We start from the raw sequence: 27,328 nt of genomic DNA, 5'->3' as shown, positions 1-27,328 counted from the left end.
GATATTTAGAACAGCTTTCCTTTGACAGGAATTAATGCAAATGAATCCTACAATTATGATTATGGACATCTGTCATTGTTTACATTAAGGATACTGAAGTTGGAATATGACAACAAAAAGCAGATATAGCTTCAGAGAGCATTCTTTGGTTTTATTTTCACAGTGAAGGCAGTCATTAAATGCTAGAGGAGATAAATCCTGCCATGCCGGTGGTGATACTTATTCTGTCCCTTCTCATAATAAATTAAACCATATGCACCGTCTTCAACACAAGGCTCAAATGGTAAAGCTGGGAATGTTCTCAATATTTCAGTTTCCTCAGGACAAATGCCCTATTTTGATCTCACATAGGTATGTAGCATGTTGTTTAATCAAAGTAGCCACTCAGAATAAATTGGGGATATGTTGAAGAATCATTAAAGAGGCCCAAATGGATTGACATTTGGAGCAAAAGAAGCATTCCAAGACTAGCTTGTCCTACAGGATTATCCTCACAGCATGTCTTACGCAGCCTTAGAGGAATTGGTCTGTCCTCTAGTATGTGCCTGAGTGCAGCCAGCTCCTTGGTTCATTCATTCCATTTTCATGATTACTAGCAAATAATTTCTCCATGGTTAGCTGCTTTAGGAAGTTCCAGAGGTAGTTGATGTCTTTGAAGTGGAAAGTACTCTTGGAAAAAAGAGCTGCTCCTGGAGTAACAGTTGTGAGGCTCCAAGACGAGGTGAAGCAAAGGATGCCAGCAACACATCTACCCTGCCCTTCAGAGAAGAGCAACCCACTGTCATTCTATAGACAGTGGTGGGCACAAGTGGAAGCTTCATCCGGGAGTGTTAAACTATTGTGTGTTCAAAAGGTTTTGATAGGGGGTTGGGAGCAGAAGATGAGGTTTACTGGCTCTCCAGAAAGTAAATCTTGAAGCATGAGACAGACCTTGGGGCAAGAAAGCTAAAGTATAGTCTACTTTCCCTGAGTCTTTCTGGTTAGTTTTTCTGTGTATTGTATACATTTGAGACTACATACTCCATAATTTTTCTAGTTTTATTTCTCTACATTAATTATCATGGATATGATTCATGGCTATATATTACGTTCACAGACACACCTGAAATTCACGTCACTATTTTAAACATAGGTACAAAATGCCAAATACTTTACAGAAAGTTTTCCCTGTTTAGTCCCACTGTCTCATACTTACTTCATCAGTCTTGTAAGGTTATTTTTTCCTAATTTGGTGGATCAATATATCTTGATTTCTGCATTTCTTTCATTACTCAGGAAAAAGAATATGTTTTGCTATACCTTCTTCAGCATTAAAAAAAAAACTTCCCCAATGTTGAAATTCTTTTTCCTTTCTTCCTTTCCTCCTCTTCCTCTCCCTACTTTATTCTCTATTCTCCCTCTCCTCCTGCTTTGTCTAACTCTTACAATTGTTTATCTAGGTGTTGGGCAGAATAGTGCTACAATAGCTGTGTATAAAGAATTCACTTGGGGACTGGGTGAGGTGTTGCACATCTGTATTGTGAGACCCTAGCTGATCAACTAAAAGCAAAAGGACTGGATTCAAGTGATAGAGCACATGACTATTAAGAGGGAGAGGGAGAGAGAGAGGAAAAGGAGGGGAGAGGGAGAAGGAGAAGGGGAGAGGAAGCACAGGGCAAGTGAGGAGGAAGGGGAGAGGGAAAGGAAGAGAAGATAGGGGAAGGGAGAGGGCGAGGGAAAAGGAGGGGAGAAGGAGAAGGACGGGGGAGAGGCCAAGTGAGAGGAGAGGAAGGGGAGGCAGGAGAGAAAGAGGGGAAGGAAGAGGGAAGGGAAGGGAAAGGAGGAGGCACAAAGAAAACAACCAGCTGGCCAATTCTGAACTGTTTTCATTCATTTAGAAAATTACCAACGCCAACTTGAGTGGCTGGCTTTGATTGGATTCCATTTTCTTTCTTTCCTTGTCCCATTGCACCCCCAACTACAGCAGGAGAACTGTGAGGATAGAGCAGCTTCAGTTATGCCTCAATTTTCTGTGGGGAAATTGTGAAATGCAGAGTTTGTGAGGCCTGCTCAGTTCCCGTTTCAGCACCATGGGTGTGTCTTGACATGCCCAGAAAGTTCCCTCTGCTTTCCACTCCCTGGAGACCTGCCTTCAGCTGGTCCTCAAGGCTGGGAACCTTCCTTCACTCTTGCTCATGTGTCCATAGGAGCTAGATTACCTCCCAAGATTCAATGGGAAAATAATAATGTTTGTTTACTAATTTATAATGGTGAGTGGTTTGTTCCCCAGGAATCAGGATCTGGCATCTTTCAGAGCCCAGGAGGCTGCAAAGACAAATCAGTCATCAGAAGGGAGCATAAACCAGGTTTTGCCACAAGAGGCGGCTCCTCAGGACTGGTATCTCATGGAGACCCTGATAAAAGAATCCTGCCCACTATAGGGTTGGTGAAGTTGCTGCCCTGGCCCTTTCTCCTCACAAATTTATACTGCCATCTCCACTATACTCTTGGTAGTATTGGTGCCTGGGTCCCTCGTGTCTAATTTATGCCAGTGCCTTACTATTTTAATTATTACAACTCTAAAGTATTTTCTTCATAGCTTATTTTCTTGTTTCTAATTTTGAAGTGAATTAATCTGTTGACTTTTTAAAAATCATGTTTGGGCTTTTATTGGAATTGTAATTATATGTATACATTAATTTTAAGAATGCCAACAGACTGTAACACTTGATTCTTCTCATCTATGAAGGTGGTATCTCTCTAGTGATTCTCTTCTCTCTGTCCTTTGGTAACAATTTAATAATTTTATGCATAGAAAAGCATAAATGAATATATTTACATATATTTATTACTGGAATTTCTCATCTGTAGACATACCATTTTTAATGCCCAACTTGTACACAGTGATCCTTCTAAACTTTATTAGTTCTTCTGGTTCACAGGTGGAGTTTATTTGATTGCCTGTGTTGACAATTACATTTCATGCAAATAATATCAATTTGTTGTCTTTCTTGTTAAGCCTTTTGCCTCCCTTTCATTGTCTTGTCTTATTACAATGGCTAGGGTTTCTAATTCAATGTTAGAGAGAAGTAGTAAGAATTAGCATCTTCTTTCTGAATCTATAGGAATATATCTAATATTTAAGATTAACTGTGAGCTTTTGCTGTGAATTTTTAATAGTTTTTGGTTGAAGTAATGGTACTTCCTTCTATTTTTAGTTTGCTTGGAAAGTTTTTCTTGATTAGTTTTGTATAGCTTTGTCTAGGTTTTTTTTTGGGGGGGGGTTCCGGTCGTGGGGCCTGAACTCTGGGCCTGGGCTCTGTCCCTCAGCTCTTTAGCTCAAGGATAGCGCTCTACCACTTGAGCCACAGCGCCACTTTCGGCTTTTTTCTTTTTGCTTATGTGGTGCTGAGGAATCAAACCCAAGGCCTCAGGCGTGCAAGGCAAGCGCTCTACCACTGAGCCACCTTCCCAGCCCCTTGTCTAGGGTTTTAGTCTTGTCAAGTACTAGATTTTATGTTGATCATTCTAAGTTCTGTTTTCTATTTAATTATTTTATGCTCATGCTTTGATTATAGTCTCTTTTTATTTTTTTTTTGGTGGGTACTTTCTCTTCCTTTCTTTTAGCTTTTTAAAAATGTAGCTTATTTTAAATGCACACACTTAAAGCTATAAATTGCTAAGTATTTCTTTAGTTGCATTCCACTCATTTTAAAATGCACTGTTTTCATCATATGAGAGTTGTATTCTAATAGTAGATTTCTTTGTATAAAATGTTTTATAAGATGCACACAAGAGGGAGAGGGTAACAAGTTCAGCAAGAAATGTACTCACTACCTTATGTATGTAACTGTAACCCCTCTGATTTTTTTTAAAAAGATGCATACAAGAAATCACAGAAAAACACATACTTAGTTCTATGCAGCCATATACAAAAGATTTAGTAGCACTCATTATAATTTGTCCCCAAAGGTTCAGAAAAGTGTACTGCTTATGATCTTTACTACTTTAGAAAAACAATGAGGACTACTAAATAAATATTTAAGTAGCTGGCTTACATGAATTCTTTCTTCACTACTGTAAGTTCCATGAAAATGTAATCATTGCAGCCATTAGCCTAAAAACAATTTTGCCACAACGTAAGAAATATTATATATTGGTAATGACATATGAATTATGTAATCATTGCTGTCATTATAATTTATAGCAAGTAATATTGTTTCCTATGTCCCAGGCACTATGGTAAGCATTTTTAATATATATTTTTATTGTAAAAATACTGTACAGAGGGGTTACAGTTACATGGGTAAGGTAATGAGTACATTTCCTATCAAGCACTATTACCCCCTCCTTTGTTTTTCCCCTACCATCCTTCCCTCCCCACTTCCCCAAGTCCTCCCTCCTCCCCACCTGTCCCCGAAGTTGTAAAGTTCATTTTCAACATAGTGTCTTGTACATCTCATTGTTACAGTGGGTCAACCTGTATCCTTATTTCAGCTTTTTGTTATTTCCCTTTCCCTCCCCAAATTAGAAAAATGTATATACAAGACACAGGGCACTGGAATGAAATACAGTGAAAACAGGGGTTATACCATGGGGTAAGAACATACAAAAGAAACAAAAAAATCACATAGCGCATTATAAATACATTAAAAAAACAACAGCAAGAAAGATAAAACCACTTGTGTCCCTATCTTGGGGTTCATTTCACTTAGCATCATCTTATATGGTCATATGCACAAAGCTTTTGACCTTTTCTGCTTGTCCTAGACATACTAGTTATTGCAAGTTAGGGAAACCATTACACCTTTATTTCTTTGGGCCTGGCTTACTTCACTTAATATAATTTTTTCCAAGTCTTTCCATTTCCTAACAAATGGGGTAGTGTCATTCTTTCTGATGGAGACATAGAATGCTATCATGTATATATATATATATATATATATATATATATATATATATACGTATATATATATGTATATATACATGTATATATAGTAAGCTTTTTTATACACTGTCTCTTATGATACACCAACTATATGAAGGCAGAGATACAAATCATGTGCTGATTAGGAAATTAAAGCTTAAAGAGAAGGTTCAAGTGCTACTAATGATTGAGCTAGAGTTGAAACCAGATCAGCCGCATTTCAAACAGGGTCTCTTATCTACAGTCTCCACTAACCTGTTCCTTCCTGTTCTATCTTCTAGGCTAGGCTAGGTAATGACAAGAGAACACAGAGAGAATATGCTGAGAATACAGGCAGGGTACTGAGAACCAGTAACCTGGAATAATAATAGAAACTGCTGAGCTGATGGCCAGGGTAGGAGGGGAGAGTGACAGCCTTCACCTGGCAGAGTCCATTCACTTTCGTTTCTTTTCTCTCTTGTCTATCTATATCTGATACTCTTATTTTTTTCCTTCACTTTCATTGATCTCTTTTTTCACACTTGATCACTCCTATCAGGATGCAAACAACTCTTCCAGTCTTTGATCATGAAAGAGAAAGCAGCCTCTTTTGACTCTAGCCAACCGCTCCATTGTCTCCACTGAGCTTCAATCCTTTTTTTTTCATCTTCCAAGATACCACACCTTTTCTTTTTTTGTTGTTTGTTTTGTAACTGCACCTTTTTCATGTCTTCTAGGCATTTTAAACTTTAAATATCAACACTTAAAGGTTTCCTCAATTTTTAAATTTTTTTCAATATTTAAATGTGAAGCCTTATTTGGAGTTCTTTTCTAAATTGGTGGTGCCTTAAGCCAACTCCAAATTGTCACCATTGCAACCTGTTTGCTCATGGTTTGAGCCAGGAATCTTGGTGAGTTCATAGATTGTACAATTGCCCATATTATGACATCCCTACAAGTTGGAGATTTGTACATCCTCACCCCATTTCCTTCAGGCAAAGTGAAGACTGGAAACAGATTGGGGTGATGTGGCCACACACCAACCAGGCAAAGGACAGATCCTCCCCAGAGCCTGCCCTGTGGACACCTTGAGTTCAGCCATCAGAATATGGGCATGTCTTGGATGGACAATTTAATCAAGTAATAATGCTATAGACCAAAACATGTTAGATGCATTTAAATCTATGAGTTTATAGTAATATAAAAAATATAATGTGTCACCATTGTGAGAAATTAATTAACTTATGATACCATGTTTGATAATGCATAATTCAACCACAAGAATGTTTTTAAAAAACACACACAAAAATCCCAACAAACTGATGCTGCCAGGTGCTGGTGCATGATTCCCTGAGTTTAATCCTTAGAATTACGGAAAAGGTAAAATAATTCTTTATAATGGATGATTCAGTCTTCGCACCCTCCAATGATTTCACTTGCCATCTCTTGTCTACCCCTACTTCAGGGAAGGTGGAACGCTCCAGGTTGGTCCAAGCAAGCCACCATGTCAAGTGAGATCTGCTTATTTATATGGCTATGGCCAGAGAAGGTCATCTCAGTCCTTTCCCAGAGTGCATGTGGTAGATTGGACCAAATGACCCACAGGCTCCTGTATTCAGAGTCTCAGAAATACAGAAAACCAGTCTGTACTTGGCAATAGATTTTTTTTTTCCAAACTAAGACACAGAGTTTACCAGCACATAGGAGAAAAGTGACAAGAAGAAAGTTCTCATGTGAATCAGCATGGGGAAATGGAGAAATCACTGGCCCACATTCTCTGAGAGAGTCTGCCCAGCCAGCCTGGTGCTGGGTACCAGGCTGCAAGATGCCCAGTGGATCATGACAGCCATGCCTGGCCTGTGGCACTTACAGCTCAGAGCGCTGAACAGACAATAGGCAATAGCAAACAGTGCTTTAAGCACTGCTATACAGGTCCTTGAAGAATATTCTGATCCGGCCTATCCCACTCCTATTTTGATGATGCTTCTGACTATTGCTGAGCCTGGAAAGATAGAAAATAGTCCTTAGTGGAGCCTCAGCTCTGTGGGCAGGTGCCTGGTCTCAGGAAATGAGCTCCAGAGGACCTCGCACTTCCCCCTGACCCGGGCTTGGCCTCTGAGGATCGCCAGACTATATTTCAATCGTCATCTGCAGAAAATAGTCCTTATATTCTTGTTTCTCACCAAAGCGCGTGTGGAAACCAACCCAAACCAAAACTCAGAGCCCTCCAAGAGGACTCCTCCCTCAGAAAGCCACGAAACCCAGGAAAGTAATGTCGAAGCTGTCCAACAACCATGATTCTCATTACATCATTGAACCTTATTAAGAGAAGGTGCTGGAAAAAGTCAAGGCCCACCAGATGAGTCACAGGACACACCCTGTGGGCACAGAGGACAGGAGTATAAAGCCACAGGAAGAGACTTTAGAATGTGTGTCCTTAAATGCCTGTTCCAGCCCCAAGAAAACTCAGCCCTGTCAGAAAAACCCAGGCAATGTGCTCTACCCAGGCCTATGGTGGCAAAGGGAATATGGGTAGAACCAGAGGCTAAGAAGGGAGAGCTGAGAGTCAAGCCTTGAGCCTGACTCCACTTTGATCCCAGCTGGTCCCTGGAAGGGACCTGGGACAATCTTGGCCTTTCATCCCAGTGACAATTACAGGAGAATGACTAAGCATGTGAGGGCACATGCAGCCTTTGTTTCTGCTTTGAAACTAGAACAAAGCAATTGAGCGATGTCATCAAACCAGTGGCATGGCTAATAGTTTTGAACTACTTCTGGGGTGGGTGGTATTGGTTCTTTGACTGAATTTCCCACTAGAAAATTTAATGGAATAGATAGACGCAACAGAAAACTTTTGTCCAAAGCCAGGGTGGGAGGGAGAAGAATAAGGGGCTCATTCAAGGCATAAATAGAAACATATTAAAATACATTTAAATCCTTTGAAGTTGCCTTGTGCGCTAGGCAGCTTAGGAATCTGGAGACAGGAGGCCCAGACAGGAAGTAGCCCATGATACCCCCTACCTTGTCTTCGGATGGGAGCATTTGTTTCCATCAGCTTTGAACTCACCTCTCTGTCTCCAGCATGCAGTTCTGCAATTCTGCCCATTTAGGGGCCAAGGCAATGAGGCCACAGGCAGGGGCCTAGTGTTAGGGATATAGTCCTAAAACCACTGATGCCATCCCCCAGACCAGCAGCAGCACTACCACGAAACCATCCAAAGGACTCTTGTTCCCCCAAGAACAGGTGAGTGCTGAGCCCCACCCCCAGACCCCCACCCACATCTCTCCAACTGCCAGTTCGCTGGCTGGGGCCCATGGCAAACCCAGTTCTCAATCTCACAGTAGTGGCTTGTTTAAGTAATTGATGATGTTGTCCTCATTGGGGAATCTTAGCACATCAAAAGCTATTGAATTCACCTGGAGTCTGAATTAATCACTTTGTCAAGGATAACAAAGGCTCTGTGCTTTACCAATGATCCCAGATGAGGTAGTAGCCCTGCTTTAAAAAAAGAAACCATGGTGCTTTAATTAATGCTTCAAGAGCTCAGCTTTGCTTTTTTTTTTTTTAATCTTTTTCTTTGGATAGAAATGGTGGGAAATACACCTCCAGTAGGTATTTTGCAATTTTCTCAAGTGCAAGATGGGGAATCCAACTCAGCCAAAGTTGACAGAAGGGGGCCTGGGGGGCTTCATGGACCCTCAGCTCTGTGGGCAGGCGCCTGGTCTCAGGAAGTTAGCTCTAGAGGCTTCCCCGTGGGCCTTGCACTTCCACTGTGCCAGGCTTGGCTTCTGAGAATCGCCAGACACTATTTCAATTCTCATCTGCAGTCAGGGACCGAGTACTGTCATTGTGCCCGAGTGACAGCTTCCCACTTCCTGCCAGCTGCCACTGCCCTGCCCCAGCCATCGTTCTCTCCCATGGGAATAAGCACTCCCAATGCCCAGCACCTGGTCTCCAGCCTCCACCAATCAGCCCTCCACACCAGTGCCAGAACTTGCCAACATGCACAGGTGACTATGTTGCAACCTTGCTCAGAATTCTTTGTGCAGTGGGTCTTGGTCCTTCTTTAGACTCAGGCAATCTTACATGTTTCTAGGTCCACCAAGTTGTTTTCTGCTCTGGGCTTTGGTGAGGATTTAAGAGGTGGCAAATAAGGCACTAGTTACCACATTTAAAGAGGCCCTTGATCTCAGAGTCATTCAAGAGCAAGGCCCGTCCATAAACATCCTGGAGAGGGAGGGCCTCCTTAAATCTGCTTCCCCCTCTCCTAGCCACACACAGCTCTGCCTCACCTGGTATATTGTCCTTTGTTGTTTGATTGTTTTTGTCTTACCAGGCAAGTCCTGCTCATTCTTCAGCCCCCTGCTCTTAGTGCTCTCCCTCCCCTGACCACCCTGGGCCCACAGAGATGCTTTCCGTGGCCACTCACAGAGTTTCTCAGCATCCCCAGTGGGGCATGCTTGCTTGCGAGGGAAGCGCAGAGAACACTGTGTTTCTGTTTGTCAGAAGCTAATCCTGCCCAGATTCACTATTTATGGTACCTGCTCTGTCTCCATGCTGGCGGCTTAGTCATCTGTGGCTAATCCTTTGTTTTTATGAAGTCCTTAAAGAACCCTTGAGATGCTCTTGTGCAAGAGGGACATGTGCCTCAGTTGAACCCAATAGACAATTCAGTGAGCACCCAGGGAAGGCAGCCAGGGCTCCTGCCTTTGTATGCAGGATGATAAACAGAACCAGTACTCAGCTTCTCATAGTGGGGGTGCAGGGAAGGCAGAGTTCCAAGGAGTGCTGTACACAGAGGACCTCATATCTCCTTTCATTCCCAGTTTTTAGAGAGATTAAGTCACGCAGCAAAATGCAAAGCTGAGCCAGGCATGGAAGCTCATGCCTGTAACTCCAGCTGCTCAGGAGGCAGAGATAGGAAGATCTAAGTCTGAGGTCAACCCAGGCAAAGTTAAGCTTTATCTGGAAAAAAAAAAAAGTAAAAGCAAATAAAGGATGAGGGGTATGGTTCAAGTGAGAGGGCTCACCTAGCAAGTATGAGGCCCCGAGTTCAAACCCCAATACTGTCAAAAAAGAAAAGATTGGGAGAGGGCAAAGGAGGGGGTGACATTGTCCCCCCAAAACGTACTCTTTACCTGACTTATGTATCTAGAACCCCTCTGTACATCACACTTACAATAACAAGTTTAAAACATTTTAAAAATGAAAAGAAAGAAACGGAGAGGAGATTTAAATCCCAACTGCCAACTTGGCAGTCTATTCTCTCTCCAGCAGACTCTGTGGTCTATCATTCTGCATTTGCAGAACACAAGTTGTCCAGAATCTACCCTGCCTAGTCCTGGGCAGTCTGTACGCAGGCCTTTTCCTCTGTCTGAAGATGCATGTGGCCAAAGGATCTTGTGCCTAGGTAGAAGCCACATTATAGGCTCTAAATCCATCAACCTGAGTAGCTATGGGTTGGCCGTCAAGGCTTGGTCTATGCTTAAGCATAGGGAGGGCATTTCACTGGCTGACTGGTACTCAGGAGCCTCTGGTACAGGGGACACTGGATATTTGTCCTGGGTACTGAGGATGGCTCAAAACTTCATTGTCTGGAACCTGAGAAGGCCTTCAAAAAAAAAGCTCTGCCAACTGACCATGAGCTTATGCCTCCCAGGCCAGCTGATATTTCTATCCCTCTATCTCTCTGTGACATGTCTAATAGCCCAGTAAAGGCCAGGAAAGCAATTCTGACTCTTCCCTTGCACACAGCATAAAGTGCTTGGGCAAGTCAAAGGAACAAAAGGGTGTTGTGTGATTCCCCAAAATATCTATGACCCCATTGCGTTTTGTTTATTGCCATAATCTCCACATTTTTGTCTTGACCTAATCCTTGGCAAGTTCAGCCACTGGCCCTTGGTTATCTCTTAGCTACAGTGTTCAACTGTGACTCTAGTGGAAATCTTACAATACATAGCTCCAGTCTAAGATAGCCAAGTCTCAGTGCCCATTGTTCATCACTGTGGATGGCCTGATCCTTTTGGATTCTACACCAGATGCTCAGACCCACAGAACCTCCTGGTTCTTCTCCTGTGGCCAATCCATGGGCCTATCCATTGTCTGCATCTGTGCCTCAAAATCAAACCATTACTCCAGTCACTTGCTCTAGTTCCTACCTTCCTAGCCATTCCTGTCTCACCATCTGTATTAGTTAGCCACTGCTGCATAACAAATTGCACTTCCACCCCACCCCCACCTGCAGTGACTTCAAACAGCAAACATGTATTATCTCAGGAGGAATTTAGATGCAGATTAACTAGGTCTTTGGGATAAGGACCTCCCAGAAAATTACCATCAAGCTGAGGAACCCACTTCCCTGATCATTTATGGTACTCTCCTCAGACTTCTCCATGTGGATCTCTCCAGCATTGCTCAACAGGGCTGCTGGCTTCCCCCAATCCAAGATAGAGCAAGAGATCCCCTTCCCCTTTTATTCCTCCCCCCCCCCCACTGTTCTGATTCCCAGCAGCTCCCTAGAGGAAAGGGTACACATAGGCATGATAAAGGGGCATGGCAGTGTGACATCTTTTTTTTTTTTTTAATCTTCAGAAACCCAAGTTAAATACAGTGTGTGCTATAGGCCTGGTAATATAAGGACAGCCCCTTCCTTCTTACTACCACTAGCCAGCACCCAAGGAGTAGTTTCTGGAAAGAAAAATAATCAACTATTCCCCCTCCCCTTGCCACTTAATAACCCAGTAGAGCTCTAGTGCCCATGAGCACACTTAAAATAATTCTGGAACTATTTATGTTTCCAGCCATCAACATTGCTTGGCATAACAGCATTCATAAATTTACTGCCCAGAGTTGAACAATGAATTTCTCCTAAACAATACAGCTTGCAATTGGCAAGGGTGTCCCCTGGCTGTTATACTTCAGGCCATGGCGAGCACTGTACTTTGGGCATCCAGCTTACCTTGGGCATCTGGACTTCAGACATTCTCCCCTAAGCCTTGCTTTCCCAGACCAGAGTTGATATCATAGGCCCTTCCTCCAGGCCATACTCTGTCTGACTCAATTATTTGGTCTTCTTAGAGGATGCATAAGCCCATCATCAAGGAGCCCAGCCTTCCATCATTCTTTGGCTGCAAACTCCTAGGCTCAGCCCAGATCCAATCTGAGCCCTACACTGAGTTCTGATGTAGCTCAACACTCCACAGGCAAGGCCCAGGTGTCAGTAGTCTCAGCCAGCAATTTCCCCACTAATGTCTGGCTTTTCTCAGAGATTCATTGTTTTCATTTATAATAAAAATTCCAGGCTGGGTGCCAGTAGCTCATACCTGTGTTCCTAGCTACTCAGGAAGCTGAGAGCTGCTGAGTTGGCAGAAAGATCTGTGACACTCCGTGTCCAAAAAATCAGCAAAATGACAGACAGGAAGTATGGCTCAAGTAGTAGAACATCAGACATAAGCAAAACAAAAAACACCAAAGAACAACAACAAAACAACCAAAATAGTACAAGGCTCTGGGGAGTTCAAGCCCTAGTACTAGCAACAAAAATAAATAAATAAACAAATTCCAATGTTCACTAACTATAAGAATTTTTTGTTTTTATTTACCTTTATTATTTTATCATATCATTTGTGACCTCTTTCTGTTTTGTTTAGAATCCAAATATGTGATCTTGGGACATGGGGCAGATGGAATTGTGGCTCCTGCTTCTTCCTGCCCGCCTTGTACCCAAATCTACATGAGCACCCTTTGTGAGTCTCCAGCATATCTGCTACAAAAATGGAGTCTTTTTCCCAGTCCGTTAATATTAGGCTTGCTCACATGACTTTAGCCAGTGGAATGTGGTCTTTCTAAGATAGAACCTCAAAGACATTTCTGTTTCTGGCTATATTTCTCTCATACCTGTCAACTTTCAGGGCCTGAGCTTTCCTGATCTTCCATCAGAAGATCAGGTTTGAACCCCACCCTCAGCCTGGAGTAGAGCTGCTCTATCCAACCCACACATCATGGGGAAAATAAACATGGCCATTTGCCAATGTTTGAGGTTGTTTGTTACATGACAATAGCTGACTAATACATATCTATTCATTTCACTTCTTCATTATTGCATTTGCAAAATAGGTCCATTGGATTATAATCAAAGATGCACAACTTTTTTTTCTCATATAACACAACTAATAGTTACAACCTGTACCCACAATATCAGAGACTAAAGACCAGAGTCAAAGACAGCAAAGCTTAGGGGAAGAGAAGGATTGAAAAATAATAATTTAAAGTAAAGAACTTGAGACTCTCAACAGCCTTGGGGTAAGTTGTCCAGGGGAAGATGGAGAAGCCTCATTGGAGAATTGAAGGAGGTACATTAGTGAGCAAAGGTGGGGTCCTCTAAAGCCATTGGCTGGGAAGGGAAGAATGAAAGGAATAGATCAGGCAAAGAAGAGGTAATTGGCCACCTGGCTGGTAACCAATTAAGCCTACAAAGAAATGCTTCCATTGATACAGATAAGGATGATGAGGTAAGGGTTTGGACTAGAGTGATACAAAAAAATCTGGTCTATGAGAGACAAGAGAGGAGTACTAGCCAGGAGCTCACACCTGTAATCCTAGCTACTCAGGAAGCTGAAATCTGAGAATTGCAGTTTGAAGCCAGCCTGAGCAGGAAAGTCCCTGAGACTCCAGTTAATCACCAAAAGAGCCAAAAGCGATGCTGTGATTTGAGTGGTAGAGTGCCAGTCTTGAGCAAAAAAGCTCAGGACAATGTTCAGACTTTGAGTTCAAGTCCTAAGACTGGCAAAAGAGTTGGGGGTGTGGGGCAGGAAGAGGAGAGGAGAGAGGGAGGGGGTAGAATTTATCTACCAATTTGCTACATTTATACCTCAAGTACTCAAGTGCAAGGGCAAGGCAAGTTATCGACCAGGGAAAAGAACAAATAACAAAGAATTGAGCTCTTCCCATTCGAATCAGATGATAGATGCAAATTTCAACATGGAAGTTCTGAGAAACTCCTGGGAAGCAGAATGGAGTTGAGCTTCATTTATAGAGCGTCTTTCAAGAAATAGATCTTTCATTTTTCAACACCTAGAAGTAAACAGTGACAGGACTAAACATTGCCACCAATGGCCTAATAACAACCTATGTTGGTGTCCGTTTCCCTATCCCAAAGCCTGCATTCTGTTTTTCCAGGAGACAGGGAAGGGACGTACAACCCCACATCACCACAGCGAAAAATGCCAGGTTTGGAACTGGCTCAAATCTTCTTAGAAGAAATACCCTCAGTGCTCTTCTCCACTGTCTTCTGGATTCCATTCCTCACCGTCACCACCATCACACTATTGGGGATCATCTCAAACATCCCCTAACACTCCTTAGTTGCCAAATCCATGCCCTGAGTCCCTGGAGTAGTTCAAGGTCAAATTTAGTGGTAGGAGTTCAAGATCATGCCACAAGAGGCCATTTGTTCCACCTGGAGCTCTTTTCCCTTCCCACTTTCCACTCACACTCATGAGGATGTTTGGCCAATAAAGAGCTCAAATGAAAGCCAAGATCTACTCACCCAGCATCTCCACAAGCATCTGCCTGCAGTTACCAGAGAACACGAAGAGTTAACGTGTATTGAATGTTGGCTGTGCCAGACACTGCTCCAAGTCAGGCCATGATTTAGCTCCTTCAGTTCTCCCCAGATGCCATGAGGCAGATCCTGAGACACAGAGCCTTACCTGGCTGCTTTAGGACAGCCAGGATTGGAACACAGTGAACTGCTTTCTAAGCTCAAGCTCTGGACAAGGCAAAGGCAGCCATGAGTGAGGTGTTTCTAAAGGCACTGTTATGAACTGGCAAACTGCTCATGTGCTCGAAAGCAGTGTGTTTTCCTCAATGGGTTCAGCCATCTTTGCATTTATGATCAGATCTCACAATCTGTGCTTTTGTCAATAGCACAGAGATGAACTTCAACTTTCAGCCCAGTCTAGCCTGAGTTTTAAAAACAAAATTCTGTGTGTGTATGTGTGTGTGTGTGTGTATGTCTATGTGTGTCTGTGTGTGTATGTGTGAGTGCTGGGGCTTGAACTCAGGTCCTTGCAATCTCACTTTTTTTTTTGATCAAGGCTATTACTCTATACTTGAGCCACACCTTCACTTCCAGCTTTTTACTGGTTAATTGGAGATAAAAGTCTCTGAGATTTCTGCCCAGGCTGGTTTTGAACTGTGATCCTCAGATCTCAGCTTCCTGAACAGGTAGGATTACAGGCATGAGCCGCTAGCACAAGTCTTCAATGAAACCTTATAATGTCACAAGTTGGGAAGCGGGAAGAGGATGGCTGCCGTGGTATGCAACCCAGACTGAACAGAAATTCTCTATACTGGCATCCACAGTGACAAAGAATAAGGAACAAGCATGGATGCCCATAAATGCCAGGTATTTGTCGTGCAAAGTCCTACATGTGGGTCTCTGCCATCCAGTTTGGTTGAACAAATTATTACCTATTGTATGGAGCACTCATGCCTGATTCTACGCATTTAGGCTAAATAGAGCTGAATGGGACCCAGGACTGCCCTTGGGGAAATCACCTTCTGATTTGCCCTGAACAGCGGGAGGGGGGGAAGGAACATGGTGGGAACAGTGGTGAGGGGCCAGGCCTTGAGCAGGAAGAGCTCAGGTGACCAGTGACTGGAGATTGGCTGGCAGAGCAGGGATGGGCCTGAGACCTGGGTCCCAGGTCTGAGCCAAGCCAGTAGGACTTAATTTCTCCTGAGGGCAACCAGAAGGGCGTGTTACACACAGGGGCAGTGAACTGCTGGTGGCTGCAGCTACAGGATGGAGCACAGACCAGAAGCCAGTGGTGGGAAGCTAGTTCTATTTGTAGAATGTTCTGGAAGCCCTTGATCACCATAGTAAGGAGAAGAGATTGAGAAGAAAAGATAGTGAGGATTGATGGGATGTAGGATGAAAGACAAGAGAGAGATAAGGCTGAGTTCCTGAAAATAGGTGCTGCCCAGGAAGAAAATGTGCCACACACTGAGGAGCGGGTTCCTCTGGCCTCCTCTTCCCTACGAGCAAACAGACAAGACAGGTGACTTGCTCAGGTCACCTCAAAGGGAAAAAAACAACAACGATGATGTCTGTCCCTGGCTGATTTTCACAATGCCACACTTCCCAACTGCACAGTCCGTCCTGTCAGGAGACGTGGCTACTGGTGTTTGCCCACTCCCTGGGTACAGAGAGGGTTAAAAGCTGGGAACACAACCAGCTGCAGTCTCTCCTCCTTGCTTTCAGCCTGGGGCCCCCGCGGCCTATCGATTTGTGAAGGTGGGATATGGCAGTGCGTGAGGCAACTCAACTTCTCCGCCAGTCTAATGTACTTTGTGCATTTATTGACAATCAGAGGGTGCAGGTGAGCTAAAATGTCAAGCCTCTTTGATTTGGAGTGGAGTTGTAACGTGGTACACTAACGCTGGTTATCTCATTGATCAGCTCTTCTCCTTAGCACAGCCTCCAATCAGCTTGTGTTTGAATAATGGAAATGGGAAAAATCAATCAATCATTGCTTAAATACACATTGCAGTTGGGACAATCAAACACAGGACCTAGGGGGAAAGGAATACAAACAAACTGCTATTGGTAGAATCTAGATGCCATTGCTTTCCATTGTGACCACTGCTGATCAATAGAAGAGGGTAGAGGAGGCTGTCTCTTTGCTGGGGGTTGGGTGCCTCTTCTCCCTTCTGCTGGAGTCAGGGTGCGAGCTCTAGTAACCCCCTCCACCTGCCACATCTGCTAACATCTGTGCCCTGTGTCCATTCCCATCCCCTTCTTCCTCAGTGCTGGTCTTAGATTTCTTTGTTTTTCTTTTTAATTATCTCAAATGAATTATCTAAAGGCATTTCACTGTGAGGCTTCCACACATGCATTTAATGTCCTTTGATCAAATTCATCTCCTTCTATTACTCTTTATTATCTCTCCTCCCTCAGCCTTGTTCTCCAATTTCCAATGTCACAATTGTGTGTGTGTGTGTGTGTGTGTGCGCGCGCGCATGCACACACGCAGTGTTCAGGAAATGGGAGCCACTCTCTGTAGGAGTTACTTGGCCTCATGACAAGGTCTGATGCCGTTTTTTCAAATACTGTGAGAAAGGGAGGGAGAGGCATTTTTCTGGGACTGTTGGGGATGTGACTGTCGGGAAAGGCACCATTGTGAAGACACACAGAGGGACGGGACAGCCCCGTGAGTGGCCCAGAGGTAGACCTTGCACAGGCTGAAAAGAAGCCCAGGGATCCTGGGGAACACCATCCTCCAAGAACCACAAGGGCACATGTTCCTGGCTCTCTATAACTGAAGCACTGATCTACAACAGCATAAGCATCTGCCCCAGCCTCCTCTCTCCCAAGTCTCCTTCCACTCCCACACAGATGTACATTCCTGCTAGCAGAAACAAGTCCGTGAAAGGCTAAGGACACCCTGGAAGATGGGCACTTATTTTCTGTGGCAAGTGAAAGCTATTAGGTTTGTCCTTGCAGCTTCTGGGGGTGGGGAAAAGGGTCATTCGATAGCTTTATTTCTGGGAGTGCTGCTTCCTCCCAGTGAAAAGATGCCCCAAGCATGCACCAGCAGCTCAGTGAGACACAGACATAAATCTGATGGCTGTTTTCTTTCTGTAACAAACAAGATTCTTGCTTCATTTCTGCCCCCAGACTAGATACTACTAGAAGCCTGGATTCCTTCCTAGACAGCAAAGGGATAACTATAAGCAATGAGAATATTGCTACTGCTTTCTTTTTATACAAAACAAAAGTATAAAAGCTGGGCATCAGTGGTTCGTGCCTATAATCCTAGCTACTCAAGAGGCTGAGATCTGAGGATCATGGTTCAAAGCCAGCCCAAGTAGGAAAGTCTGTGAGACTCTTATCTCTAATTAGCCACCAAAAGGCCAGAAGTGGAGCTGTGGCTCAAGTGGCAGAGTGCTAGCTTTGAGCAAAAACGCTCAGGGACAGCACCCAGGCACTGAATTCGGGCCCCAGGACCAACACACACACACACACACACACACACACACACACACACACACCCCAAGTCATCTTTCCAATGAGTGTGACTTTTCCACACAATTCCTAGAACTGATCTGTTACCTCGACAATGCCTATAAAGTATTGTTGTTTATAATTACATGTTATTCTGGATTGCAAATAATATTACCTGGTTTAATTACCTATTTACCAAAATCAGGACTTAAAAAAAAATCAATCCACCCCCAACAAGGATTTGTTGCCTTGAGAGCTTTTGGAAATGACATCTAGACCCTACCCCTCACCTCAGGACAGGCTTGAGGTCATATTTTGAGATAGTAGAGAGTCTGCAGTGAGGGTTCAGCCTATCAGAAAAAATGCCTTTGAAGGTCATAAAATTCATTTGACTGTATAAGTTCTGGTATGTATGCTAAAATAATCAGTCACGTTACTTTACAGTCATACCTCGTACTCTCGTTCTGGAAAAAAATCAATAAAGCGAGGAGAATGACAGGGATATTGTGAATAACTATTTAGAGGAGAGAAAACAAACAAAAATAATATTCTAAAACAGGAAGCACAGAGCTACTTTTCATAAGCAAGCTCCGTTTTATCTCCAGGCTCATCACGGAGTTATTAAACTGAAGTACCCATCATATGCTAGGCAAAAATACAAAAAAAAAAAAAAAAGGAGGGGTTGTTTTTGTTTTTGTTTTACACAAAAAGAAAGAGCATGTGCACCCTTCTGTAGATACGGAAGGAACTGGAAGTTATCCGTGGAATTTACAATGTGTTTCTAAACTGTACCCATTGTTCATACCCTTTTACCAAATGTTACAAACTCCAGTGCTTCCTTTGCCTGGGTGGCTTCCCCTCTGACAGGCTCTCCCTCCTCTCCTCTGCCCTGTCCTTCCTTCCCCGCCTTCACTCAGCCTAAGACTCTCCTCTTCCAAAGTCTGACTAGCTGGTGACCCAGAAAGACTGAAAGGCTGTGGCTAGAAAGGGAGAAGTGAGAGTCATGCATGAAGCTACAATGAACCCTAAATTTCCAGTCTCCCAGGACAGCTTGTTAGCCTCGGGAAATGCCACCAAGGACAATTAGGCACCCAGATAAAAGGAGGCTTCATTCATGCATCGTCTTGGGTTGAAGCCGACTAGCTTTGCATGGGTAGCAGCAGGGACAGCCCAGACCTGTCCATACAGAAGCATCACTACACACAGAAGCCATGGAGTCTGGATCAGAGGTTTCTTGTCACCTGCACCACGTCATACACCACGTGTTTTCATGGCATTCCTGGTGGTTGCTGAGGATGCTCACAACCTACCAAAGCCAACCCACCTGCCACCTGGCTGGATCACTGTGGTTCCTCACTTTCCCTAACGCTGCACTTGGAGCCAGCTCTAAGTGTTCTTCCTGCTCTTGCCTCTAGACATCCTGCAGAAACTAAGACATCAATTCCGGGAACCTTGAGGACTGCTCGGGGTGATATTAATGCTTCATTTCCTCTGTGTACAGCTTTCTCTTTTCCACTGGGACACAAATGCATCAGCCACTTTTTTTTTTTTAAGGAGAATCACCTGCTACTTCTTTTCTTCCTTCCTTTCTTCCTTTCTTCCTTCCTTCCTTCCTTCCTTCCTTCCTTCCTTCCTTCCTTCCTTCCTTATTTGCTTGGGTTTGAATTCCAAGTCTCAAATTTGCTAAGCAGGTGCTCTATTACTTAAGCCATGCCCCTAAGTTTTTCTTTTTACTTTACTCATTTTTCAGTGGTTATTAAGTATTTATTGGTCAGTGCCACTGACTCTTGTCGACAAGGTGAAATCTGTTCACCTGCATTGATTGTAAAACCCAGACAGTGATCAGCCCACACCAAACACACCATAAGCATTCAGGGACGAGGTGAGTCAGGGGGTAAGAGAGTTAGGTTTTGTATGAATCTGAGAAGACAAACAGAAGGCCAAAGAAGCAGTCTCCTAATGGAGATTAGGGGCTGGAACGAGCCTTTTGTCAACATTAGGCACCAAGGAAGTGCCAGGTGTTCTGAAAGGAATAGAGAGGGTGGGGAATTGGATGAAAGTTGGTCTGAGAAGGGGCTTGTCAGCAGGGAAACAGGAAATAGCTTCCCTGAGGACATGCCCCTGAGCTCAATGTGGCAAGAAAGAGCCCAACAACGGCATCCAAGCAAGGACGCCAGCCTCGTGTGGTATCACGTGACACTCCCAATACTGCACCCATCAACACGACCACAGCACAGGATGTCAGGGAGCTAGAGGGGAGACAGGACCACCACATTGCAAGTCCTAGACTTCTTAATGTGCCTTCACCCAGCCAAATACTAGGAGGGTCTCTGAGCCCTGGATGTTCAGGGTTCAGAATTAAATGGAGAAAAGAGCCTTTGTCTCTGCTCTTGAAGAGCTCACAGGCTAAGAGGACAGGACACAGTCTTCTGTCCTGCTTGCAATCTCACCTGTCCTGAGACCAGATGCAACTCTTAAAGGAAAGACTACTGTTTCTGTCCGTTTAGAACACACCACCCTGCACAAATCCCCACAGGCACAGCATGGCCCTGAGTGTCTCTACACCCCTGGGGTCCTTGTCTGTGAACCCTAACACCAGGGACAGCCCCATCTTTCCCCTTCCTTGTGGGCACTCTTCAGAGGATACAGCGATAGAAAGCCTTGCTGAATGCAAGCTGGGGTCTTCTTCACATTGTCTGCCTGGCGTCCTATCTGGAGGAGGCCATGCTGTCCCATAGCCTCTTCCCTCCTGGCGTTAACCTCTCTCCCTTGAGCTCATCTCCATGGTTTCCCATGTGTGGGACACGTGACCCATCCTCCTGTTCCCTGACCTTGAACCAGGGCCTCCCACCATGCCTGGCACACATTAACAGGTCAATAAATATTTCTGTGATAACAAATGGAAGCCAGGTCTCTCTTCTCATTTACCACCTGTGTTTTGAGCCTCTATCTTAGTGTCTGAGTCTTTGAACCCGGTTATTAATCCAGCCTAGAAACTGATTACACACACACACACACACACACACACACACACACACACACACACACACATTGCTGCTTTGCTGACTGGTGTGGTGTCCTTGTGTTTCTGCTCTGAGTTGATTGAAAATACCCATTCACCACAGCTTATCAGCCAGGGCACAGGCCCCTCTCCATGACCAGAGCAATGACCATGTATGCAATCCAATCATCGGACATCAATTTGGGCCATACTGTATGTCTGGTGCAGAGCTGTGAGTTCAGATTACAGAAGTGAAAAAGACAGCAACAACATGTAGAGATGTGTACGATAGCTAACATTGATGCTTTAATCCCACCTGGAAAGGCTCTGATGGAACATACTTTAAGAACCACAATCACAGTAGAGTTAGTGATAATAAAGTAATACTAAAAAGTATATTAGCTGGGGGTGGGAAGGTGGCTCAGTGGTAGAGTGCTTGCCTTGCATGTATGAGACCCTGGGCTCGATTCTTCAGCACTACATAGCAGAAAAAGCTGGAAGTAGCCTATAGTTCAAGTGGTAGAGTGCTAGCCTTGAGCTGAAGAGCTCAGGGAGAGCACCCAGGCCCAGAGTTCAAGCCCCACGACCAACAAAAAAGATTGTATTAGCTGGATACTGGTGACTCACTAGCTACTCAGGAAGCTGAGATGTGAGAATTACTGTTCAAAGCTGTCTAAGGCAAAAAAGTCCATGAGACTCTTATCTCCAGTTAACCAATTAAAAAAAAGCCCTCATAGTGTGAGGCCCTCAGTATCAGCACTTCAGTAAATACAAATAAATAAGTATATTAAGACATAAAAATAAACCTATAAATCCAAGCCACCAAAGACAATTTTTGTTCTGGCAGGGCTGAGGATGAAACCCAGGGCCACACACTTCCTTCACCACTTAACTACACTCCCAGCCCAAGATTTATCTTCTACTTATAGATCACATCGTTGATACTTTTTCAGAGTGGCCAACATCTATTATGCACCTGTACATGCATGCTCTGTGCTATGTGCTTTACTGAACACAGCAATACATTGCAAGGAGCATTGCGATTTGCAGGGAAGGGGCTACCATTTGCTTTTGGTTTTGCATGTGTCGAGTTTCAATGCTGGATAAACTACGCCAAGATGGAAAAGTTCAAAAGATAATTAAACCAGTTTAAAAGGCAAAGCAGCACTGGGACTGAAGCTGGGTTGCAGAGCCAATTTCCAAGAAGTAATTTCATCATCATAGAACATCAAAAGTGAATTCCACTTTCAGCTATGCAAATTCCAAAAGAATAATACCTCACATTTGCATAATGCTTGATGCTTTTCAAAGTGCTTTCAGTTATTAATCTACAGGAGGCTTTATTACCACCGGAAACATAAATTGAAATGCTGTTCAACTACATTATTTTTTCCCCCATTCTCCCCTCAAAAAACCAGAACCAACTAAATCCAAGTGCCTTTGATTGAGTGAGTAACTCTAATAAGTATAACAGACAAGGCTGAAGATGCACAAATGTAGCATATGTGCGGTCTTGAAGCTATAGACATCAGAGAGCCAGGCTTAAGAAAATCTGCTGTTGAATTATCAAAACCACAGGGGAGCAACTTGTAGTTCAAGTTTGAGGTTCTTTCAGAGCCTCAGGTTTTTGTGGGAGATTCTACCTTCTTAAGAATCTATGTCCTCCACCAGATATTGCACAATTAGATCTACCCCTTTGTCCTTACATCTGCCCAAATCCCTGTCAATAACTTCCCACAAAGAGGCCCATGTTTATAAAAAAGGCTTCTATGTTTGTATATGTGTGCAAGCATGTGTGCATGTGTGTGTGTATGTATGTAACAGTCCTGGGGCTTGAACTCAGGGCCTGAGCACTGACCTTTAGCTTTTCAGTTCAAAGCTCATGTATTAACCACTTGAGCCACACCTCCACTTCTAGCTATATTTTGGTGGGGGAAGGCTGGTTAATTGGACATAAGAATCTTATGGATTTTTCTTGGCCAGGTTGGCTTTGAACAACAGTATGCATAGCAGAGCCTATTGGATGGCTAGAATTACAGATGTGAGCCACCACACCAGCACCTAAGCTCTTTTTCTTTTTTTTTTTTTAATATAATTCAAGCATTTGAATCCATTATAAATCCAACACTGAGAGAGGATCTTCGAAAAATGAGTCTAGAAGATATGACAGGGAGAGGAGGAAATACTGCTCCTCGGACCTAATACCTTTCCAATTTGTTTCTCTTTCCATCTCTTTCAAACTTAATTACGTGGCGCCCTTCTCAAGCCGCTGAATCAGCAGCATTTCCTGACCCTCCAATCACATGCATTTTAGCAAAAGATTAACCTGGCTGTTTGCTTTTCATTCTGAAACCGTGTTAATACTCAACTCCCTCTAGATTAGAAAAAGAAGGCAAACACACTCCCGCGCAGCCCAGCTGGCACCAGCCAGGCTCCAGGGCTGGCATTTCTAGGGAAGTCACAGATACTGGGGCTGCTGGCACTTACCATTTCAGCAGAGCCAAGAGAACCACAGACAGGGCCAGTGTCACCATGGGACCACTCGCTTCCAATTTCAGAAACCCTAAGGTTTCCATTGTTCCCCTGAGCCCACAGGAGTTGGTCCTCCAGGGAAAAGAGGGGTTAATCCGCTGCCCTTACAGAAGCCTGGGTCTTTGGGAAGTAGAGGACCGAGTGAGCACCCAAGAACGTGTCATCCATCAACTGGGTCCAAAAAGAAGATATGTTCTTTCTCAGTGTCTCTTTATAAAGAGGAAGGAAGGAAGGGGGAGGGAAAAACAAAGGGTTTCAGGGTAAGGCAATGAATCAGCAACTATGTTCTTGGTGACTGTGATGTCAATAAACATTTATGTTAGCTTCCCTGTGAGGCGATAGCGTAGATGGGCTCCAGAGTCACTGAGAAACTGTGGCTCAAGCCATCGGCTGTTACTCTGACATGTAATCCCGCAAGAAAGACTCTCCTCCAAAGTATTCATCTATATAAACATAGTAGATCCTTGGTATCCGTGGGTTAATGGTATCAAGGAGACCACCACTGAAGAAAACCTATATTCGCAGGATGTGTAGAGTTCAGTCCTCTAAAATAGATCTATACCTTCTGTACGATAGGTCTGAGCATCCAAACTTGAAACCACATGCCACAGCCTACATTACAGAAGAGAGCAGGCTGGGCCTGCTGGGTTCTTCTGTGATGTGTAGAATAGCAGTTTTAAGGCTGAGTCCTGAGCTGCTCCAGTTCCAAAGTAAAGCAATAAGCTAGGCATCGGTGGCTCACACCTGTAATCCTACCTACTCAGGAGGGTGAGATCTGAGGATCATAGTTCAAAGCCATCCCAGGCAGAAAAGTCTATGGGACTCTTATCTCCAGTGGACCACCAAAAAGCCAGCCCTGAGTTAAAAAGCTAAGGGACAGAGCCTAGGCCCTGAGTTCAAGCCTCAATACTTTATAAAAGTAAAGCAATAGTTTTAACCTAAGTCATCCCACTTTTGAGGAGTATAAGCACCCAAAGAGAAAGACTTTACATTTTGTTTATGCAAGTGAATAGCCACTCTCTCTGTCAACTCATTAAGAGGAACAAACTGGCGGTTTATTTGTACCCATGAACAATTACACTGGCAAATATACCAAATCATATCCCAGCAAGTTCCTCACCTGAATGAAATAAAGGAGGAACTCATAACACTGGGTTAGGTGGCACTCCAACCTGACCTGTCAGCAGATGGTTTGAGGGCTGACTCTCTTTACATTGGTAACCCTCTCTGCCCTGCCTTGAACAAGGCCTCTTTGAACTGCGAGGTTGCTTTAACCCTTTCAGTCACCCATGACCTTTCTAGTACAGTGTACTGTGTGATCTGAAGTTAAGGTTAGTAACAAAAGATTGGAAAAAAGAACCTGTCATTCCAGTGGCCTAGATTATCAAGTGACCTCAGTAGTACTCGGCTGATTAATGACAAAGAAATTGAAATCACTTATGATTTATTGTTATTCAATGGATTCTGGCATTGTGGAAAGACACAAACATGTCCATCTATATTTCTAACATGGCTCATTCACAGCAAAATACTCTCACATCAATTATTCTTGTGTACATTAACAGTGCTTGTCCAAAGCTTGATCTCATTTCATGCTCTTTATCTCAAATACTGCAGATACTTGATTCATTTTTCCCGTAACATTGCCCAACTTTGGCTAAGCACCTGCTTGCTGCCTTTCAACAAATTTAAAATTTTTTCCTTTATCACTTAGATGAGGCACATTAGCTTTTACCTTGCTTTCAGGACACAGTTTGCTTTTGGGGGAGGGAAATGTTCACAAAATGAAGAGAAGGGAAACACTGAGCAGATCACAGTGATTTAAACACAACTGATAAGAACACAAGACTGACTGGGAGCTCCTCCATATCAGTCAAGCTGCTTAATGCTTACACAGGAATCTAGAATTTTTGTTTTTGGAATATCTTGTGTGTGTGTGTGTGTGTGTGTGTGTGTGTGTGTGTGTGTGTGTGTGTGTGTGTGTGTGTGTGTGCCAATCCTAGAGTTTGAACTTGGCCTGGACATTGTCCCTTAGCTTTTGTGCTTGGAGCTACCACTCTACCACTTGAGCCACAACCCCACCTCTGGCTTTTGGGTGGTTCCTTGGAGATAAGAGTCTCACAGATTTTCTTGCCCTGCCTGGTTTGAACAGCAATCTTTAGATCTCTGCCTGCTGAGTAGTTAGGATTACAGGTGTGAGCCACCTGTAATTTCTTTTGATTTTTTTTATTGTGAGACTACCGTACAGAGGAGTTACAATTACATGGGCAAGATAATAAGTACATTTCTTATCATTGTTGCCCCTTTGTTTCCCTTCACATCCCTTCCCATACTCCCCCACCTCCCTCCACCCGATTTTTTTGATTTTTTAAAGTTTACAATTATTTTTGACCATTCCTGATCAAGACTGTATAATAAAATCTATGAATAAGGTGGGATTATAGTCGATCTTTTGAATGACCTGATTATATATGGATCAGAAGATTCTACATGTCCCAGAAATTGGTGGGGCCAGATATCTGATGGAAAAAAAGTACATATTGTCTGTTTTGCAGCTACCCACTTTGCAAAATTCCTTATTTCCTGGTTCTCAGGTATCCTCAGTATCTAACTGTAGGAAGAAACCACAGCTTTTTTGCCTGAGGCCCATACTCTCAGCATGAGTTGGTGAGTTTCTTGAATGTCTAAAAGCAATTCCATAGGCCCCCGTGTGGGTCCTGTGTTCTAGCTCTGAGCTTATCTGACTAAAGTAGAACAAATAGGGTTTTTGTCCTTGTTGTTGTTCATTAGGTAGTACATACCACCTTGGCTAATTAGGAAGGGCAGAGGAGAGGAGGGCTTATTAACAATGAAGTTCATCCATTAATCCAGCACTCTATAAGTGGCAGGCTCAGTGCTGGGCTTACAAATGGTTGGCATTAAATCTAAAGTGATTTTCTTTAGAGAGAGAGATGGGCAGTAAACATGAAGACAAATACAGGCGTCATTGCAAGTGGAGAAAGTGCTGGAAAGAGCAAAAGGTCAAGGCTGTGTGGAAGGACCACAAAGAGGGAGTAGCACCCGAAGTCTGTCTGTAGAGGAAAACTAGTGGAGTGACGTCAGCAAAACTCTGAGCCATGATAAAGGCCCTGTGGCAGGAAAGAACATCACATGGTATAGACACCACCGAGAGGCCAGTGTGGCTGGAGTCAACAACCTGCGAGGGAAGGCAGCTGAGAGGAAGAGCCGATGTCTACGGAGGTGAGACCACACAGAACCATGGCCAGAAGCTTGGGTTTCATTTCCGGTGCCACTGCAGGGCTGCAGTGTGGCCATATTTACCCTTGCAAGCGCTCACTCAGGCAGCAGCTGGAGAAGCCACGGGGAGGGAAGAGCAGGAAGGCCACTTTGAAGATTACTCCTTCATTCAGGCCAGAGGTGGCCTGTGCCAGAGTAGGGAGGGGCAGTGGAAGGGAAGGGAAGGGAAGGAGAGAGATACGGAATAAACGCCGTAGAAATTCTAAGTGGATCGATGTGAGAGGGAAGTGGAAGCCCAGACCCCAGCTGACTTCCAAGTCCTGACTTGAGCTCCAGGGATGGTGTGGAAGAGGAGGAAAGCTAGGGAAGATGGAGTGGCCCTGGGAAATCAAGAGTTCTGTTTGGGTCCGGTTAGGCTTGGGCTGCCTGGCAGAGAGATATCTGTGGAGCCAAGATGGGGACCTTGGCTGAACATATAAAAAATCATAATTAATCCATGTAATGCTATTTATGGAGTACCTACTCCATGCACTTACCATTGTAAGAGCTTTTGTGTATGTCAACAATCTTCAGAAGCAATCCGATAAGGTAAAGGTTGTGGATCAGCCTCATCTTACATACAGAAGGAGAAACTGAGGTATATATAGGCTACATGACTTCAAA

At 43.8% G+C, this 27,328-nt stretch overlaps 1 protein-coding gene across 1 annotated transcript in view; it reads right to left on the bottom strand.

Moving 5' to 3' along the window:
* Positions 1-23,591, bottom strand: part of Tbxas1 (thromboxane A synthase 1) — a 140,851-nt gene extending 117,260 nt beyond the window's left edge. The window contains exon 1 of the mRNA XM_042677300.1: positions 23,384-23,591. Within this exon, the coding sequence (XP_042533234.1) occupies positions 23,384-23,472 (89 nt within the window). The 5' untranslated portion in view covers positions 23,473-23,591. The remainder of the gene's footprint in view (positions 1-23,383) is intronic.
* Between the last annotated feature and the right edge of the window lie 3,737 nt (positions 23,592-27,328).

This window comes from Dipodomys spectabilis, unplaced genomic scaffold (genome assembly GCF_019054845.1).
Source record: "Dipodomys spectabilis isolate Male_0828 unplaced genomic scaffold, ASM1905484v1 ptg000034l, whole genome shotgun sequence".
NCBI lineage: Eukaryota > Metazoa > Chordata > Mammalia > Rodentia > Heteromyidae > Dipodomys > Dipodomys spectabilis.
Note: the sequence above shows the minus strand (reverse complement) of the source record. Positions and strands in the feature narration are given on the sequence as shown.